This window comes from Rattus norvegicus, chromosome 8, assembly GCF_036323735.1.
Source record: "Rattus norvegicus strain BN/NHsdMcwi chromosome 8, GRCr8, whole genome shotgun sequence".
In the NCBI taxonomy this organism is placed as follows: domain Eukaryota; kingdom Metazoa; phylum Chordata; class Mammalia; order Rodentia; family Muridae; genus Rattus; species Rattus norvegicus.
The window spans coordinates 64,842,002-64,861,591 of NC_086026.1; the positions used below are offsets into that span (position 1 = coordinate 64,842,002).

Genomic DNA, 19,590 nt, shown 5'->3' on the forward strand with positions numbered 1-19,590 from the left:
TGTTTTTCGGGCTGACAAACTTCAGCTGAAATTCTTGATTGGTAAATTGGTGATGAATTATCTTTATAAGTGAGAATTCACACATCTTCTGCTAGTGTGTGGTCTGCTTGGGAACCTTTCAACTTTTGAGTACAAAACTTGTGACTTAAAACAGTAACTGTCTCTTTCTAGACAATGCTCACTTCTCAAGCCTAATCTTTGGTCTTAATTTAAAAAAATGCTGTCATAGAGAATATGACACTAAAATATTAACATTTGCTATGCCTCTGCTTTGTTAAAAATCTGAATAGGAGGAAGAAGAAGAAAGAAAAGAAAAGAGGGGGGTTGGGGATTTAGCTCAGTGGTAGAGCGCTTGCCTAGCAAGTGCAAGGCCCTGGGTTCAGTCTTCAGCTCCGAGAAAAAAAAAAAAAAAAAAAAAGAAAAGAAAAGAGGAAGAGGAGGAAAGAGACAGAAAGTAGAAACAGGAAGCAGGGAAGAATTGAAGTCTGTAGCTTTCCCACCCGTGTGACATCTACCCTATGCACTCTAAGATCTGAAGAGCGCGGAGAGTCATAGAAACATGGAGGCAGCTCCATCTCCTCTCCCTCTGGAGAACACTTTCTCCAACTGCGACAGCGGGGATGTGCCAAAGCAAGGAAGGAAGGAGTGATGCAAGCTGGCCTCTGTGCAGAGATAAGCACATCATCAGGCATCTACTGAGCATCTGTACAGCTCAGCATTGGGCTGAGACACTGAGTCAGAGAACTCTATTCCTACAGAACACACCATTTTCCTTCATGAATTCAGGGCAGTTACCCCAGGAAGTCCTGCATAATCCAACTGAGGGTAGCAATTCACACCTCAGAAGCCAACCTATGAGAGTAGGGTTCTTCTAGTCTCTAGCAGTGCAGCATCAGCAAGTTTGAAAAGAGTGTTGCAGAAAAGTAGGTACAACTGACAACAGGAAGATGCGACAGGGACACAAATAAAAGAAGTAAGGATTAAAATGATTTCAAAAAATAAAAATTCAGAAAGTTGTCGGGAACCATGTGATGTAAGAGAAAACATCTCTTTCTCTTTCCAGTTTAGCCTTGACAGCATGACTATATTATGGTAAAATATCTTATTAATTATAAGCAATTATCCTCATTTAATACTATATACCTTTAAAAGTTACTTTCACATACATGACATTGTAGAAGGGACTAATTCCTTAAGGCAGCAAAAATAGATACTAAATCAATATGATACAAGAAGGCAGGAAATTAAAAATATTTCTTTAAAAGTGACTGTAAGTAGTTAATATCAAATACATACTATGTTTTAAGGGTAATCTTGTCACCTGAAAACTTCACTTTTTGGGGGTATAGGAAGGAATACCACATTCCCTGACCATATCAAATTGACAACAGTAAGCAGTAAACTGCAGACCTGTTGTATGCCTGCTTCTCAACTAATTGTATACATACTGGCCACAATCTACAGGGGCTAGAGTAACAACTACAGCTCCAGGGAATTCACTCACAAAAACAAAAACAGGAAAACAACTAGAAACAGAACAGAAACCCATCAAATTCTGATTTATTTATTTCTACAGAGGGATTCTGAACTCCCTTCTTACTTTTGCTTTATTTGCAGAAACTTGTTGTTGTTTGTTTTGTTTTTCTCCAAGAAGAACTATGGTAAATTCCTAAATATTTGCTGTCACCTGAGCCCCAGCTCTATATCTGTAACTGATTGTAAGAGAAAATTATCAGGGTGGAAAGATGACTCAGTGCTTAAAAGCACTGTTTGCTTTTGTTAGAGGACCCAGGTTCAATCCCCAGCACCCACATGTCAGCTCATAGCCATCTGCAACTCCAGTCCAAGGGGATCTAACATTCTTTTTTGGCCTCCATGGGCACTGCATGCACATGGTGCATAGACATACATGAAAGCAAAATACTCATACGCATAAAAATAAAGGACAAATAGAGCAAGAGTGTGAAGAGACTGACTGTGTTCTTGTTCAGTAAAGCACACTACCATGAACCCCAGGTAGTAAAAGTCTCCAGACTGTTGAGGACAAGGGCTCCTCTGTGTCACTGCTACATGCCTAGTGTAGTGCTGGTAAATGTTAGATTTTTCTCCCAACTATTTGGGAAAAGAATGAGCTATAAATTAGTTTTTTATAAGTTATTTCAGGAGTTTGTATTTACCACATCAGAGCACAGGCTTTGCTCATCATAGGGTTCAAGGCCCTCAGCTAATGCTGTCTTTGAATCTGTAAAGGCAGATGATGGAACTCTTTAGCGTCTTGGCACAGTGGTATAGGGATTCGTGTGTGTGTGTGTGTGTGTGTGTGTGTGTGTGTGTGTGTGTCAAAGGGGGCAGTTTTATTCACTATGCATTGAAAGTTGTTCTGCCAAAGCAGCCCAGTTCTGTCCATCAGTGTGGTGGGGTAAACGGAGTAGAGAGGAATGAATGCAAACAGTTAAATCTCACTGGGGCAAATTCCTTGTGCCTCAGAACTCCCAATTTGTTTTTTTTCCTTTTCTTGTCAGAGACAAAATGTCCTCAACACAGGGGCAAAAATAGGTGTCTAGACATCTAAATTCACTAAAACAGACAGCTTGGAGAGTCTGTAAATCATTGGAACAAAGAATATTTTTCTAGCATAACAGAAACAAAGTAGTTGGTACATTCCTCTCTGCAAACCTGGGTTTGCACAATGCTGGAGAAAACAGGTAGCAGCAATGGTGGCCAGATTCGTCAGTTACAGCTCTTGCCAGTTTGTCATATCTGGAACCAATGCTTATGATGGGAGCAATATATCAAGAAGGTCCTTGAGGTTAGCAACTTCTCCATGTTTTTAAATTGCATGTCCCAAATACACACCCCTTGCTTCTGTAATGTGATGCCCTGTGGGATAGGGTGGGAGTGGTAGCTTTATTTTAATATCCCAGGAGAAAATATGAAGATTCTGTCCACATATTAAATCATATCAAATCACAAGGTAAGTAAAGAAACCTGAAAATTCCTCAGTCTAGTCCTGCAACAATTTTCTCTCTTTCCAAACTTGCCTCTTCCACAGATATTTCTAGGATGGTGTTAACTGCAGAAATCTTACAGATTATGGAGGAGGCAGCCTATGAGCAGCAGCCTTCTTGGTGGTTCTGGATTCACTGATGTGTAGCAGCACTAGAGAATCCAGGAAGGAGGAAGAGAGAGGAGAAAAAAAGAGAGGGAGCCAGGGTCAGGAGAAACAAAACTTACAGTAGTTGTGACTTGGCCTCCCCTAGATGCTGGAAACCAGGGGAGCCAAGAGACAGGGTTTTCTCAAGTAGAGAGGGTAGGTGGCTGTCTCTGTGCTCCAGTGTGAAGCAGGGAAGGCCCTTAGTTCGCTTCCTGAGACAAGCCAGCTCTCTGCTGCAGAGGAAAGGAAAGGACCCCGGGCAAACCTCTCTCTCCTCTTCTGCAGAGGAGAATAATGGCTCTTGACTATTGGCACCAGCAGTTCCCGAATGCAGGACATCCAGTGTGGAGGTCTGACACTGCCCTTCTCCAAATACTGGCGTGTGATCCGTGTCTCAGCACATCAGCCACACGCTAATAGTATCGGGCTCCTCAACCTCCTAGTCCTTGGTCACCACATAGGTCCTTCATGACCTGGGTTCTGCCTCATCTTAGGCTTAGCTCTTGTGCCTGCTCAATGCTAAGTTTCAGCCATAATGAACAGCACGCAGCTCCCTGTACCTGTCAAGCTATTTTGTCCCTCAGTGCCTTTCTTACCTTCTTTCCTATTCACATTCCCATTGAGTGACCCAGTAACCTTCGTTTACTTTCATATGCCAGCACAAGCATTGTTTCCATTGTGGAGTATCTCCATCACAGATCTGAGTGGTCTTTCTTTTCTCTTTGAATTTCAGAACATAAGGGCAAAGACGGTCTATTTTATTGCCTACTATCCTGTGAGTCTAAGACAGTACCTGGTCTGTGGACTCCTCAAAAACAGTGGGGACGGTAGGTATTTCTGAATCTCTTAGCACATGTTTTGAAACAGGGCGAGCATTTAGTAAAAGCTAATAAACAAGAGAAGGAATGACTGGTAAACGTCTAAAGGGTCACAAAATTCACAATGTTGGCATTTACCCAAGAATAAATCACCCTCTAGTGTTCTGTTGCATGATAAGGCCTCTTTTTAAAAAATTATTATTTCTCAAATCTTTTGTGAGGAAAAGAGCTATAGTTTAAAAGAAGCACATTCTAAATCCCTTCCAAACGCATCCTGCAGTAGAAGCTTGTGCTAGATTAGTCCCACACTTGGCCAACACTAAGCTATCAGTTCTAGGATTTGTCAGAGACTATACATAAACTCTGCTTCCAGTTTAACGGATATCTGAGGAAGCCTGCTTATAGAGCACTGGTCACATCATGACCAATCTGAGGACTAGTTCAGATTTTCTCTGTGCCTGTGTCTCCGTATCCCATTTGCTGCTGGGATGGAGTAGAACAAGGGAAGGCACTTATAGCAGCTCTGGATAGGCTGTTGGGAGGACCAGCTCCAAGGCAGGCAGGAAGGAAGGCCTCTCTTCTCTGGCCACAAGGGAAGTCAGCTAGATGATCTTTGAAGGCCTCCAAGTTCCCAGACATCATCCTGTCCTGTGTTATGACCATGTACACATGGACACACCTGTGCTGACCACAACTACAGATAGTATATGTAAATATGGTAAAAGAGGGAGGGTTTAAAATATATTTTTTCTTAAAAAGAAATAACAGAAGTTATTATATGAAATATACCAATTCAACCTCAGAGCCTAGAGTGTGAAAATTAAAATATTTAAAATATAAAGAACAGACATACACATGACATAGATACATACATACACACACACACACACACACACACACACACGGAGAGAGATTGAGAGATTCTGCTCATTCTAATGGCACAATGTAGGAGGATGGGGAAGAGAGATCTGTGGAAACAAAGACTTTAGTAATGCCTTAAGACACAAACACTCCAGTGACTCCGCCAGCAGAACTGGGTAGGCTTTCCTTCCCATAAGCTGCTGTGTGGTGTTAGAACGGCAGGGTTCACAAATGCAGAAGATAGGTTTTCTGACCATAATCCAACAGCTGCCAGAAACTATGGGTGCATTCCATGGCGCATTTATGGGCTCACTAGCACTAGTCTATGACAATTTTATTTAATCATAAAAATATAATAGTAGTCAAATCTTTTTGTAGTCTCAGTTTACTGCTTTCTCAAGTAAAATAAATGGTCGCTCAGATTTCTTGTGCTTTCATCTCTCTGCTCTAAGGACAGCAGGATAAGGTTCCAATTAAGGCCCATTAAATGTTCACATTGATTCATGTGACCCACTTTCTAGTCTCTCTTCCTAACACAATCTCCGTGCACCTCCCAGCAAGTTTAGTGCTTCTTTACTTGGCTAAACACAGAGCTGTATTTGGGTGTGAGGGCTTCCTCCCCTCTGCTTCTGTTCCTACCTTCACTGCTTTCCAGACAAGCAAACACTGACTAGTCGTCAGGCAGGTTCAGCTGAACCAGCCATACCTCTTGGGAAGGCAGCCAGTTGGCTGAGCCAGACTGACAGTCCTGGGACTCCTTGGTGGCTGGGTCAGAGCAGTGTGTGAAGTAACAGTCTAGAGGCCTGGTTATGAGAAGACAAGCCTGTGCTTTGGGTTCACAGAGGAACATTGGAGGCCGGAGTCACATAGCTTTCTCCATCTTCTCAGCAGATGGGAGAACATACTCTGACAGCAGAGATAACCTACTTAAGATGGTATTAAGTGTCAAAGCTGACTTGAATGGATACAGGGGCTTTTCTCATTAGGAGCAGGGAATCTGGGGGTGGGGGAAACAATAATAGTTCCAATGATATCACCGGTTAGCATTTGCTCTGGGCTAGGGAACGTACTAATTGCTAAGCAACTGATTTAATTCACTGTGCATAACAATCACATGGCATGTTATTAATATGATCTACATATCACATAATAACATAAGCAATGGGAAGGTAAGTGGCTTGTCTAGGATCACAAAGCTACAGAATGGAACAGCTGGTAATATATTCAATCAATATATTCATGGCCAAAGACCAGGTTCTTTTCATCAAGCTTCAAGAGCAAACTATTAATCTCTTAAATCCTAATGAAGATCCCCGCACATCAGGTACTATGAGGTGGCAAAACTAACGAGACTGCAGTGCTCTGATGGTTTTCTGTCAACCTGATTAGATTGAGAGCAGCTGAGGATATTAGTAAAACATTGTATGTATGTGTAAGGGTGCTCCCACAGATGATTAACTCAGGGTCAGGAAGACTTGCCCTGAATGTGAGAAGTAGTATCCCAGAGGCTGGGTCTAGATGATGGAATAAAATGTGAATAGAAAAGCCCACCTGTGGAGAGAGGTACAATCTTTGCTACTTGGCTGTCCAAAATAAGTATGTCTGTCTGCTCTATCTTAATTTTCCACTATGCCTCACCATAGGCCTCAAACCTTCAAACCAGCACCACTTGGGCAAAGATCAGGTCTGCTACAGAATTAAGCAGTAACTCTCCTCAAGCTTTGAACAGTGTCTACAGTGGACTCAAATTCCAAGGGTTAGGGGTGAGGGACTGGATCTAGGGTACTTTGTCATACTGATAAAAGTCTTGCCAACAACAGAAAATCAGAATCAAGAAGTGGGATTGTTGCTGTGACTACCTGACCATGTGTGGGCAAGCCTAGGGAGAGGCCCTATTAGGAGGTGTGGCCTTGTTGAAGTAGGTGTGTCACTGTGAGCATGGGCTTTAGTACTTTCGTCCTAGCAGTCTAAAAGTCAGTCTTCTAGCAGCCTTCAGAGGAAGATGTAGAACTCTCAGCTCCTCTTGCACCATGCCTGCCTGGACATTGCCATGCTCCCACATTGATGATAACGGGACTGAACCTCTGAACCTGTAAGTCAGTCCCAACTAAACGCTGTCCTTTATAAGACTTGCTTTGGTCATGGTGTCTGTTTACAGCAGCAAAACCCTAAGAATGTCTGTCTGTCTGTCTGTCTGTCTATCTATCTATCTATCTATCTATCTATCTATCTATCTATCTAGTGAGCACGTGTCAGGGCACTGAATTTGTGTAGGAAAGGTCAAATGATGAGGGAGTGCAAGGTCTTATGCTTGGATCCTGAGAGGGCTGACTTCGCTATACATAGCCAGAATTAGTGGCTGGCAGCTTTCTTCCTTTCAATTGCAGGCACATCACTGACATACATATGTAGGCAAATATTACTTTTAATGGTCTACTCTTGTCCCTCAAGTCCCGTGTTTTCTTTGGTACTGTAATACTGGTAAGAGCCTGGCTCTAAAACAGTCCCATTACTGAAATTCTTGGGCTTTTCCTTGGAAACGATGTACTTCTTCCACCTTCTGAAAGGACTTACAGCTATCCTATGGAGAAAACGTAGAAAGATGGTGGCTTGGGTGACAGGTCAAGAATGAGGTGCTGACGCTGGGATGACAGCAAGGCCTTGAGTGTTGGACGTGCTCTTCACTCTCAGCCCAATGCAGCAGCAGCTACTGCAGGGATTAGATGAGGCCGGTAGAGTGTACCAAGTAGGTGGGGCCCAGGATGGATCATCGAACTTTGAGAAAGACAAAGAGTAAGAAAAGGATGTTTGAGCAGGACTTAGGCCGGGTCTGAATGCTCTAAAAGCTGGGCTGTGATTCAGGTAACTGCTAGGCAAACTGCCATTCTCAGAACACAGCTGAAGCAGAGATGGAGAGCTCAGCAGAAGAGCACTTGCCTACCACGTGTGAGGCTCTGATTTCAAGCCCTGACACTGCAAACAAATACAACACAAACAAAGGAAGACAAAACTCCAGAAAGGGCAGTGAGATGGCCCAGCCAGTAAAAGTGCTGGCTGTAAGCCTGTGTTCCCAGAATCAGGTGGTGGAAGGAAAAAAAAACTGACTCTCACAACTGTTCTTTGATTTATACACATACACATAAATTAAAAAATAAAAAAAGTCAACACTACAAGGGAAAGTCTGAGGTAGCTCGGTGGTGAATGCCCTACTAAGCAATTGCACCAAACCACAACCGAGTCCTCCTTGACACTGGTGGGATAAAATGGAGAATTTACTCATGTAGACTAAACGACACAAGTGCAGCAGATTAAACAGTCACCAGGCATGGTGCACACATTTAATGCCAGCATCCAACAGGTAGAGGTGACTTGGGAGGTCAGCCTGATCTACACAGTGAGATCCTATCTGAAAACAAGTCCATGGGATGGTGCACGCCTTTGATCCCAGCGCTCTAGAGGCAGAGGCAGGCAGATCTCTGAGTTTCAGGTTAGCCAGAGCTGCACAGGAAAACCCTGCCTTGAAAAACAATAACAAGAAAACCCCTAAAAAAAAACCCAAACCAAGCCAAAACAATAACTAACCAATCAAAACCAAACAAATAAAAAACCTCAAACTAAAACAAAAACAAGAACAAATAAAAAAAATTAAGTTACTAAATGACTTGGAAAAGACACACCACACAATCACACGTAGAAGCCCACTGTCTAGTCTCCCTGCTTGTTCTCGTCTTCCTAGAAGCATCCCGGTGCCTCTAATGCAGTGCAGAGCACGCTCTCTATTCCAGCTTGTTGAATTGTGGGATCACGACTTTATTACTCGGTCATATAAATGACTGAGGTGACTGAAAAATGTGCCAACAGGAAAAGGCTTTCAACATGCAGTGATCAAACATTAATGCAAAGTCACATGTGATGGCTCCAGGTGATTGGGGCAGCACTTTCCCATGTCACATCCTGTACCGTCACTGTCCCTGTGATTCTGAAAATAAAACATGCACACTTTTAACTACACATAGACTTCATACCCCGACATCAACAAATAAACCGGAAACACTCGGCTCTGATTCAAAGCTATTTATATTTGATTTGAAATGAAGAGTTTTTACAGTACAAGCAAAGTTTCTGCTCTTTCAGAAACATAATGGCTCAATTACAGAAAAAGACTTCTAATATTTTCCTGCTGTCCTCTAAGTGTCAAATGAATGCATCTTTGAATTGTGATGTGTTCTAATGTTTGATTTTAAAACCTTGTCAGAGTTGCTACTTTGAATTTCTTAAAAGAAAAAAAAATCCTAGGAAATGGATTTGTCCTCACCTTAGGACAGAATTTCCCATAATTTCAAGGGCCCTAAACATACTTTTTAAAAAAAATTTAATTTTTGAGATCACATTTAATTACATGCCTCCCTTCCCTTTCCTCCCTCCAAACCCTTCCACATAACCCCTTCTTCCTCTCCTTCAAATTCATGACTTTTTCCCACTAATTGTTATTATATATACATATGCATTTGCATATACACATATAGTCCTAAAGACACCTAATGTCACTTGAATGTATGTTTTGAGACTTGACTTGTGGTACTAAACAACCTTCAGAAAGCTAATCCTACTAATCCTACTTTTGCCATTTTGTACTATGTATGTATATGAGTGAAGGTATTATTTATTTATTTAGTATATATTTTATTGGATATTTTTATTTACATTTCAAATGTTATCCCCTTTCCCGATTTTCCTGTCCATAAGCCCCCTCCCCCTTCTTCTATAAGGGTGTGCACCCCATCCACACCCCCTCCCACCCTGCTGCCTTGACACTGAAGTGGAGGTCTTCATGCTGATGTTAATAGATATCAGTCAACTCTGAAGACTGTTGAAGATGCTCTATGATCTGCAATATTAAATATTCAGCTAATATTTAATTATTTATATAAAAAGAAATAGGCACACCCATCTAATTAGTACCATGTTTGCTTCAGTTTTTACTCAATAGTAAACTTACATTGTCCAAGGATTATTTTAAAATAAATTCCTTCATGATTTATTATCAGCAAATGTTTGATTTTTATACCTAGTTTATATACTTATCCACTCTGGGTCATGCAACAATTTCTTGGACAAAAAGGGGTCCTGAGTTGAGGAAGTATAAGGCTCTGATCTTTCTTCCTAGTACTACAGAGGCTGCCTGGTACAGGTGGACCAAAGCAATCTTTGCTTTCAGTTATTGTAAGACTGAAGCTGAGGTACCTGGACTCTATCAGGCCTTTCCTAATGAGAAAAGCATTCACTAATCAAAATGAATATGCAAAGGTGCTTATTCCCATGACAGTAATATTCAGGTGGCCATACAATCTTTCATTTGAGTTAATTTAATTATCAGACCAAATTTAATTATCCAATACAATGTAAATAAAGTGAGGAGCTGACAGCACATATTAATTATGTTCATTATAATAATTAAATGGGAAAGAATTTAGAAAGTCATGAAAATGTAAAATACAGAGAAGCTTTTGATTAAAACATCATTTTAATTAGATACTGTAAACCTATAGGAAACAGATGATTGGTTCCATCACGACAGGGCATTACTTTTTATTATCTGGCTTACTCTTCTGAAGTGATCTGTGGTATTATGGGGCTCAGCCCTTCTGGTTAATTGACTAAGTGACAGCAAGGGGAAAAAAAAGGCCAATCCTTTATGCAAAGAAGTCACCTAATCAAACAGACTTAGGCTGCAGCAAGATTTTCAGGACCCTGTCTTGTAGAAAAACATGTTGTTTCCCCAGGAGGAGAAGGATCCTCTCTGGAAAACCATGCCCTGCAAAGGAACATGAAACTTACCTGAACTAAGAATCATCATTTCTCCCACCAGGCTGAACTGATTCCCTGAGAACAGGGGTGTAGGTGAAGGATATACCACCACTGGTCTGTGAGGTGGGGCTGCCCAGGTGACCTTCTAGGATAAAAGCTCCACAGGCATGAGCTGGGCAAGAGCTTATAGCTGCTCTTACCGGATCTTTTTAGCAAATGTTCGCTTAGCAAATTTGTGGTTTGGTGGGGAAGGGAATTAACAAATTCCTTTTTAAAGAAAGCAAATACACACCTTTTTAACAGCAGAAAAGTCCCCATTTTCATTGGATACAAATAGTTGTCACCTCAGTGACTTGTGGCTGTCTGCCTTATGCTTTTCTCTGTGTAGCCTAGCCCACAGAGCCTGGCATAGGTCCCCACTTGGGCTAGGGGACACAACAGATAAAAGCAAAGCTCCACAAGTCACCCAGAGAAGTTTGCTGTGTCTGCCAATGGTTCTCATTCTCCTTGGTTCATACTGGGGAAGCCAAGAGATTGTGAGCTTTAAATTACAAGCTGCCACAAGTGGGAGGCAGCTTATTACACTGTCTGGTGCTGACAGGATCTGGAGGAGAGTAAGGAGGATCTAAAAACCACAAATTCAGGTGTAGAATCCCCCTGAAATCAGATGCTGGTCTGTTGTCTCAGACTTTTAATGTTACTGACTCAAGGCATATCTCAGTACAATCTTTTTTTTAATCATATGAAACATATATAACATATAATTTAGCAGCTGAAACATTTTAGCCCTACAATTTAGCATCAGACACACGCACATGCACATGTACATACACTCACACACACAGGAACACATATATTATGAAAACACACAAACGCACACAAGAACACACACATACACTGACACATATGTACACACACACTCACAGACACGGACACACTCACACAGTGTAAACATCACTGCTCTCCAGAACTACTCTACTTTTCAACAGTCACAGATCCAAGAACCTAAAGGGGAGGGTTCATCTAAGATCACATAGGTAGAGTAGAAGCAGAGCTGAGCTAAAACCCAGGCCCTCTACTTGCTAGATTGTGGTCTGGACTTATTTATAACTCCCTAGACTTTTTATGGGTCTTCTGAAGTGGGATACACACATTATGCTCAGAAAACCCATGATGGCATTGTGAGGGCAGGAACTGCTGTCCAAGATACACATACATGACCACCAATGGATGAGCCAGTTACACACCTCACTTAAGTCTCCTAGTGCTTTTCTTTGTTTCTGGAGCTTAACTTGCCTCTTAGAACACGTTTCCTACCTACCTATCTGAGGCAGGAATTAACATCATACTGTACTGTAGTGCTGACGAGGTGAGAGACAACACTTGGGCACAACAGTACCAAGATCTCCACAGGACAAGGTGATGCTTAGAAATTGCGTTGCTACAAATCTTTGCTTTTTAGAATCTTCTGTCTCAGAGTTAAACTGGCTTCTCTGATTCAATAGATACCTGTGGGAGGCAAAGTACCCTAGACACAAGGTCTGGCATTTTTCACTCTTCTAATCTTGTCCTCTGCGTGACATCATCTCTGAACAGTGACCTCCAAAGCTTACTGCATCCTTTTCTTCTTTCAGCTCAAGACTGATGGGGCAGTGGCTATTGCCACCACCTCTTCCTCTTCCACTTTTGTCCCCTCCTAACCCTTCCCTCTTCTACTCCTACCCCCATGCTCTCTCTCCCCATTTCGGCTGTTTTTTCCTTATCCTTTTAGATACATGTTCCCCTGTTCCAGTCTCTGTTCATTCTGGTGAGACCAACTAAAGTATGGGACTTTAAAGTGGAGGACTACTGTGTGCTCTAGCATCAGCAGGAAACGCGGAAACCCCACAAAAGTCTGAATTCCATAAACTTGTCATAATGGAGTTGATTTATGCAAAAAGTTTCAAAGCATAGCAGCATGAAATGTACTGTTAAGAATGAAACCTCTAGCTGTAGAATTGCACACTCACACTTAGTGTACAATTGCTAAGCGGCACACTCACAAACTGGTCAGCTTTTACAAGTGTAGCAGAATATCATGATATATAGCATAAACCATCACATATAAAACAGGAAATCGTTAGGTAAACTATGAATGTCCACACATGGTAAAGCCATTAAAAATGATATTCTGGTATAAAATGAAGTGCAGAGAGCAGGACATGAGTACACATGCAATATGAGTTCAGCTACATAAAATTATTCATTAAGAAGACTCTGGAAGGAAACCTGTTAGTGACCATTTCAGATGCTGCAATCAGAAACAATGGGGATTCCATTTTACTCTTTATATTTGCCATGTCTTTTTCATAACAAATAGGGAATACTCTGTGGTCACAACCATGAGAAGAAACTTGAAGGCGAGATAAAAATCATTCAGTAGATTGATACACACAAAGAAAATAAACCCACACAGGAGAGTCTCTTCGCCAGTTGTTTCCAGAGTAGGTTTTAAAACTTTTATCAATTTATGGGCCTGGTCCTTAGAGAGGACAAAAACCTGACTGTTTGCAAGGGAAGGAGTTTCCTGAGCATTTTCACAGTGTGAGGCAGCAAACAGCTGCCTCCTGGCCGCAGGGTTTGGGAAAAGGAAAAAAATTATATTATATATATATATATATATATATATATACACATATGTATACATATATATTATATATATTCCTTCTAAGCACCTAGACCATCTATATTTTAACCACAAGAATTTTTTTACATGGACTGTCCATTTCTTTCCCTTCTTACAGAGAACACACTGAAGACCCACTTTGCCCCCATGTTTACTAAGGGCTGACTATTTCTAAGACCTACAAGTCTGTGACTCTGTCTTCTAGGCTTGTCTTGTTCTCTAGCCCTCTCTCCTCTCAGACATGTACTGGCAGCTCTTGGTGTGCACCTTCTTGCCTTGTGCTTGGCCATGACAGCACACTCATCTCTCCTCCTATCTTCTAGTATGCTCTAGGCTGAAAAATCCAATAGTTACATTTATTTTAGATTTGCTTAAAATAAAAGCCAGTGAGCTTAGAGTAAAAGTTAGTGGAATGTTTAGATATTTTGCTCAGCTATAATCTATACAACCAACTCTATAAATGAGGTAGTTAAGAATTAGCTTGATGCGTTAGTTGTGCCATGATTTATTTAAAAAATAAATTAAAAGAGAAATAAGGTTATCATTTTCTGATTTATAACAAACATTCCACCTTCATAAAGCAGGAGAATGCATTCCTAGAAGAAACCCTACTCAGAAACCAAATAGAGTAGCCATGAACAAAATTATGTCTGTCTCTCAAACAGGAGAAGCCAGAACCTTGCCTTCTTAGCTTCTGCCCCAAACGATCTGGAAGCCTCTGAACACCTAGACAGAGCAAGGCCAAGGCCAGCTTTACATGTCTGCTGCGTGATCTGAGCCAAGACATGCAGATGCTCCCTTATCAGAGAAAGAGTACTGACATTCATATGGTCCAGGAGGTGAAGCTGACTGTGTACGAGAGAAGGACGATTCTGTGTACTTTAAACGTATTTTACTAAAATATCTTACCTTTATAGCTTTAAGAGGAGGTCCTTGTACTACTGGTATAGATCAAATATCCCTTTAGAGATAAAACCAGCAAATATCCTTGGAGCCTGGTTAAAGGCCTTCATACAGCCCAGATGGGTTCCAGCAGGCTAGCCTGTCTTTTCTCACTGCAATACCTCACACCCTCAGTGCTGGGAGTAATCTGAGGTACCTTCCAGAGGCTCTTACCTGGTTATCTGGGTGGTTGACAGTGAAGTAGCCCACACAGACGATGACCTCATGGAGGAGGCTTTCACAGGACACTTGGCTGCAGTGGCCCAGCAAGGAACTAGCCATGTGCCGGAATGCCAGGGACAAGCCCTCTGCCCCTACAATAGACTGACAGATAAGGAGCAGTTAGAAGTCCCAGCCCAGGGAGACTGGGGCTGTATATCAGACAGCAAGTCGAGGTTCTGCACTCTCTGTTATGAGGTTAGAAGGACGATATACTCTGTCCGTCTGTCCTTCCTTCCTTCTTTCAACACTTAGCAAGTAGCATGCATTTAATAACAGAGTTCCTGTTCTCAGAAAAATGGAGAAACTTTCGAACAGGCTAGCTGTCAAATGTTTGTAAAGAAATTTACATGAACCTTAATTTATTTTAAGTTTCTATATTAATTTTTATTGGATTTTTCATATACTATATCCTTTTACCATTCTGAACTCTCTTAGAATCTTCATACCCATGTCCCCAGGGTTTCTTTCTTTTAAAAACAAAAACAAATAAGAAACATATAACCCAGGGTTGGGGATTTAGCTCAGTGGTATAGCGCTTGCCTAACAAGCGCAAGGCCCTGAGTTCAGTCCTTAGCTCCAAAAAAAATCTACAAAAACATCATGAACCTGACTATTATACTGTGGGCAGCAATTAGTTCAGGGGTTCTTAATCTAATAAATGATCAAAATAAATGTAATATCTTACCTAAAGGGTAGTAAATAGAGCAGAACGAATGCCCATAACACATATATTCAAAACACACTCTACCAAAAGCAATTGTCTCTTCCATACTTAATAACTTATATTTTCTCATTAGATAAGAATTCTTATTGTAGAAAATATGTAGGAGCATAAATATTAAATTTCATCTGTGCATATACTGTGTAAGCTAATTTCTAAGACTTTTTTCCCGAAGGATAAACTACATTCTTATACAAAGCAAAGACACTTAAGTGGTTTGTAGGCTCTGGGGATTGTACCCAGGGCCTTGTACATAACACAAAGATACTCCACCACTGAGCCGTGTTCCCCACCTTTATACATAGAGATAAATACCCACTTTTTTTTCATCCCTACCACCAAATACCCACTTTTAATTATTTACTTATGTTCAAATGGAAAAATCTAAATAAGAATTAATTATTATTCAAATAAATAGTGCTCTAAAACAAAGGCTACCAAAAGATGCGAAAAACCAAACCAAAACAAAAAAATCTTTCCAGGAACTAGGGAGCCCTTTAGCTCTAAGGTTTGTGGGATCTTTTCTCCAGATAGGCTGTGGGCCATCCGTGGTGGGCGACTTGGGAGGAGAATGTGAGTCTGCCTGTGCAGCCTGAAGCTTCTATTTAATAAACATGTCAAGCAGACAGAGCGACAGGAGGGCAAAGGGGAGAGGCGAAGCCCACAGAATACACTTGCAGCCCACACTGGAATGAAGCACTGCTGCCGGCCTGTGGGAAACACACTGCTTTAAACTCATCTCTTTATTTGAGGTCTTGTTGAGTTTGAGACCAGGTCAGACTATTGTAGCTTGGAAATTTCAGTTACTTCACTGTCTAGCTGAGTGAAACAGCCCTGCAGGTGGGCACTGCTCTAGTGCTATGACTGCTGACTTTCAGAGTGTCTCCCCATCACAGTTCTATTGCCCCAAGACAACCCCCAACCCAAGTATTTTTCAAGCCCCAGACACTTCAGGAGGGCTTTGCTCCTTTAAATCAAGTCTTGACACCTTCTCAGTTCAGCCCTTATTTAATTAGTCTCGTCCAGCATGCTGTGACCTAGTGCCCTCTGTTTAACCTTTCCTGATAAGAGCAGGTCAAGGGGCATGTATGTTTGAATATAAAAATCAAACCAATTTTTCAAGGAAACTATATTTCCTTTCTAGCCAGAATTAATTGCCAAGTCAGTACATTGATTTGTTTCTTGAGACCACCTTCAATTGTTAAAAACTGTCATGGCAAATGCAATATACAGTATCATTGACCTCCAGGCCACTTGTGCCAGTGTGACTTCAGAGTGAATTCACATTCTTTGATGAGGGGGAGATATTTTAAAGTCTTATTGGTACATGATGAAAACATTCTAACAGATAACCCTTTTGTTGTTATCACATGATAAATTTTCACACAAAGCAAGCACACAGATGTGTGGCTCTGAAGAAAAGTAGAGAAATATGAATGCTGCACTCGGCACTTTCTGATTCAACATCTTCCAGGACACTCAGCAAACACAACTTCACAAGCCATACAGAAAGAAACTCATTAATAGCATCCATAGAAAGGCCCAGCAAGTGGGTTGCCAAGGCTGGGCCCAGACTCAGAGACTGGGGCCTAGTAATGCTGACCAGCACAATACCTTCTGTAATTTTATTAAATCTTCTGTTTTGTGAGGTAGATGTTTCTAATTTGCTTTAGATGAGGGTACTGGATTAAATGCTTAGATGGCTTTCCCAAGGCCACACACTTTATGGTGGTGGGACTGTTTACTGGGGTCAGTCCAACTCCAAGCTCAGGGATCTGATGAGCATGAGTCTGTGGCACGCAGAATTCCTGTGATATGTGGAGATGTGAGGGGAACCAACATGCTCCTCATGTCATCTTGTCTCATGCTTTAATAGTTTAGGCCACCTGCCTCGGCTCAGTTTTGTCTTTAGTTCCTTCTAGCCTTCTATGGTCACCTCCACATTTTCTCAAGTCAGGACCATGCTGAGATGTACATTTTCTTTTACTCCACTGGAAATCTCTTTCCCCATCCCTCATGAAATCTTACCTTTGACATGGGGTCGTTTCTATGATCTAGAACATGAGCTTTTCTGATCATATCTATCATGAAAATAGTATTTTCTTCCCAAACTCACTCACTGCTATATACCTGCATAGTCATTTGAATATTGCATATTTGATCATCAGTGGTGTCTGTGTGACAGATGTGTCAAAGAGCTTATTAAACAGTGGTGTTTAATAAGCCCTCAAATATTTGACAATTGTCTTACCTATGTCTTTCAATCTTATGAGTCTTATGAGTGATTCAACTAGTATGTACCTGTGTGTGTGTGTGTGTGTGTGTGTGTGTGTGTGTGTGTGTGTGTGTGTATTTTGTTGTTGTTGCTGTTGTTTTTTGAGACAGGGTCTCACTTGGCTAGCCCCTAGCTCATTATGTTACTGAGGTCTTGAACTCCTATCATCTTGCTTCCTCCTCTTCCTTCCTTTCCCCTCCCTCCCTTCTTTCCAACCATATTGGGCTTTAAAAATTATTATTATTTTTAAAAGATATTAATTTATGTGTATACACAAGTACTTGCAATGCATGTATGTATGTGTACCAAATGCATGTCTGGTGCCTACAGAGGTCAGAAGAGGCCATGTGATCTCCTGGAACTGAACTTGCCATGTGGCTGTCAACTTCATGTGGGTGCTGAGAACTAATAAGCTTGAGTCCTCTGCAGGAGCAGCCAGCAATTTTAACTACTGAGCCCTCTTAACATTATTTTTGAGACCAGGCCTAACAGTGTGATACAGGCTGTCCTCAATTTTTTGTAGTCAGGTACCTTTTGCCTCAGGTATGTATAGGTATATGACTTCTGAAACTAGATCATAAAAAACCATGTAGCTGCTGTCTGGTTCTTTTAGAACACTTGCTTTCCAGAAGCTTCCTTCTAGGATCTTCCCCCTCAGGACTCTGATATCATAATCATTTGAGAAGCCTGAATTATACAAATAGGTTGTATATAGGTACTCTGGCCAATGTTCCTACACAAACATAGTCTTAGAGGTATCCCAAGCATCAACCATGAATGAAGGAACCTCTGGATAATTTCAGTTCTTATTTCTACAAGGCACACTTACCCTCCCTTTTCCTTTAGCCTTGTGGGTCTCTTGGCTGAAGTCTTGTCATCATGTCATAGAGCCAAGCCATCCTCATGAGATATGAAGAGCCTTACAGGATTTCAGAACTCATAGAGTCTGAGATCACAATAATACTGATCACACTGCAATTACTCTATTAAGTATTTGCTTCTAAATGCATAGAAATAACTGGTTTAGGTAAGTTCTTTTTCACTTAAGTATGTACTTTTTCATAATCCATGGTAACAAGGAAGTCATTTTATTTGATGGGAAGATTACTGAACCCTATATTCTGAGGTCCTCTGATAAATGTCATATGTAACCAGAAGTAACACTCATTGACACTTTCTGGAGCAGACATTAGGTAGGCCTGTAAACTACTCCAACTAGGCAAACTGCAGAGAATGACAACTGCTTTGGAAACAGAAACACATTAATCCTAAAGAAGGGGCTTCTGTTCTTATGATGAATAAAGTCACTCTACAAAGTTGAAAAATACAAGCTCCAATGATAAAACTCACTAACTTCCTTTCTGGACAGAATCCTAGGAAGCCATTAATTAACTGAGCGTATGCCATCAGTTTCACAACAGAAGTGTTTCCTCTGAGGATAGTAGAGACCACTATCTTCGCACAATAAGCTCCAAAGCCCCCTTTCCTCTTAGTAAGTAATTCATCTAAATTATGGGTTCATCATCTGCCAAGTTTGTTCCCTTTTTAATGAAATCACTCGACAGTTAATAAACGGACAGGGAAAGTCTATTCCTTGGGGCTTGCTCTATAACAGGTTCAGTGTTTTTGAAAATTAAATTTCCTACTTGAAAAAGTCTGTTTTTAAGCTGACAGTATGGTATTAAAGCAAAAAGTCATTTTCTTTCTTTAGCTATAAAAACTTAAATTATAGTGGTTTGTACAGTTATATATAAATGCACTTTACTTTTGACACAAATCAGTTAAATCATCCTTAAGAGTTATATCAATCAAAATAATTAAGCAATTTTGGTTCTATTTCTATAAGAAACCATTAATTTTGTTAATATTTAAACATTGATGGGATGATAATATCTTTATCTAAAAAAATTAAGTTAGAAGACTTATAAGTGGTAGTGTGGCATAGGTTAAATTTAAGACTGGAGAGTCATGGGTAGCTAGTTTTGTTTCAGCTAAATAGGACCTTATACAAATTATTTATTTGCAGCTTCTCCATCTGTAAAATGGGTACAATAATATTTTTCATAAAAGCTATGAGAATAAATGAGATAGCACATTTAACATTTAATGTGAACAGATATCATA

The 19,590-nt window shown here is 40.8% G+C and overlaps 1 protein-coding gene across 10 annotated transcripts in view; it reads right to left on the reverse strand.

Moving 5' to 3' along the window:
- Positions 1-19,590, reverse strand: part of Scaper (S-phase cyclin A-associated protein in the ER) — a 399,452-nt gene that overhangs the window by 13,213 nt on the left and 366,649 nt on the right. For all 10 annotated transcript variants that reach the window (NM_001427719.1, XM_008766363.4, XM_039082386.2 and 7 more), the window contains one exon: positions 14,423-14,572. In NM_001427719.1, the coding sequence (NP_001414648.1) occupies positions 14,423-14,572 (150 nt within the window). The remainder of the gene's footprint in view (positions 1-14,422; positions 14,573-19,590) is intronic.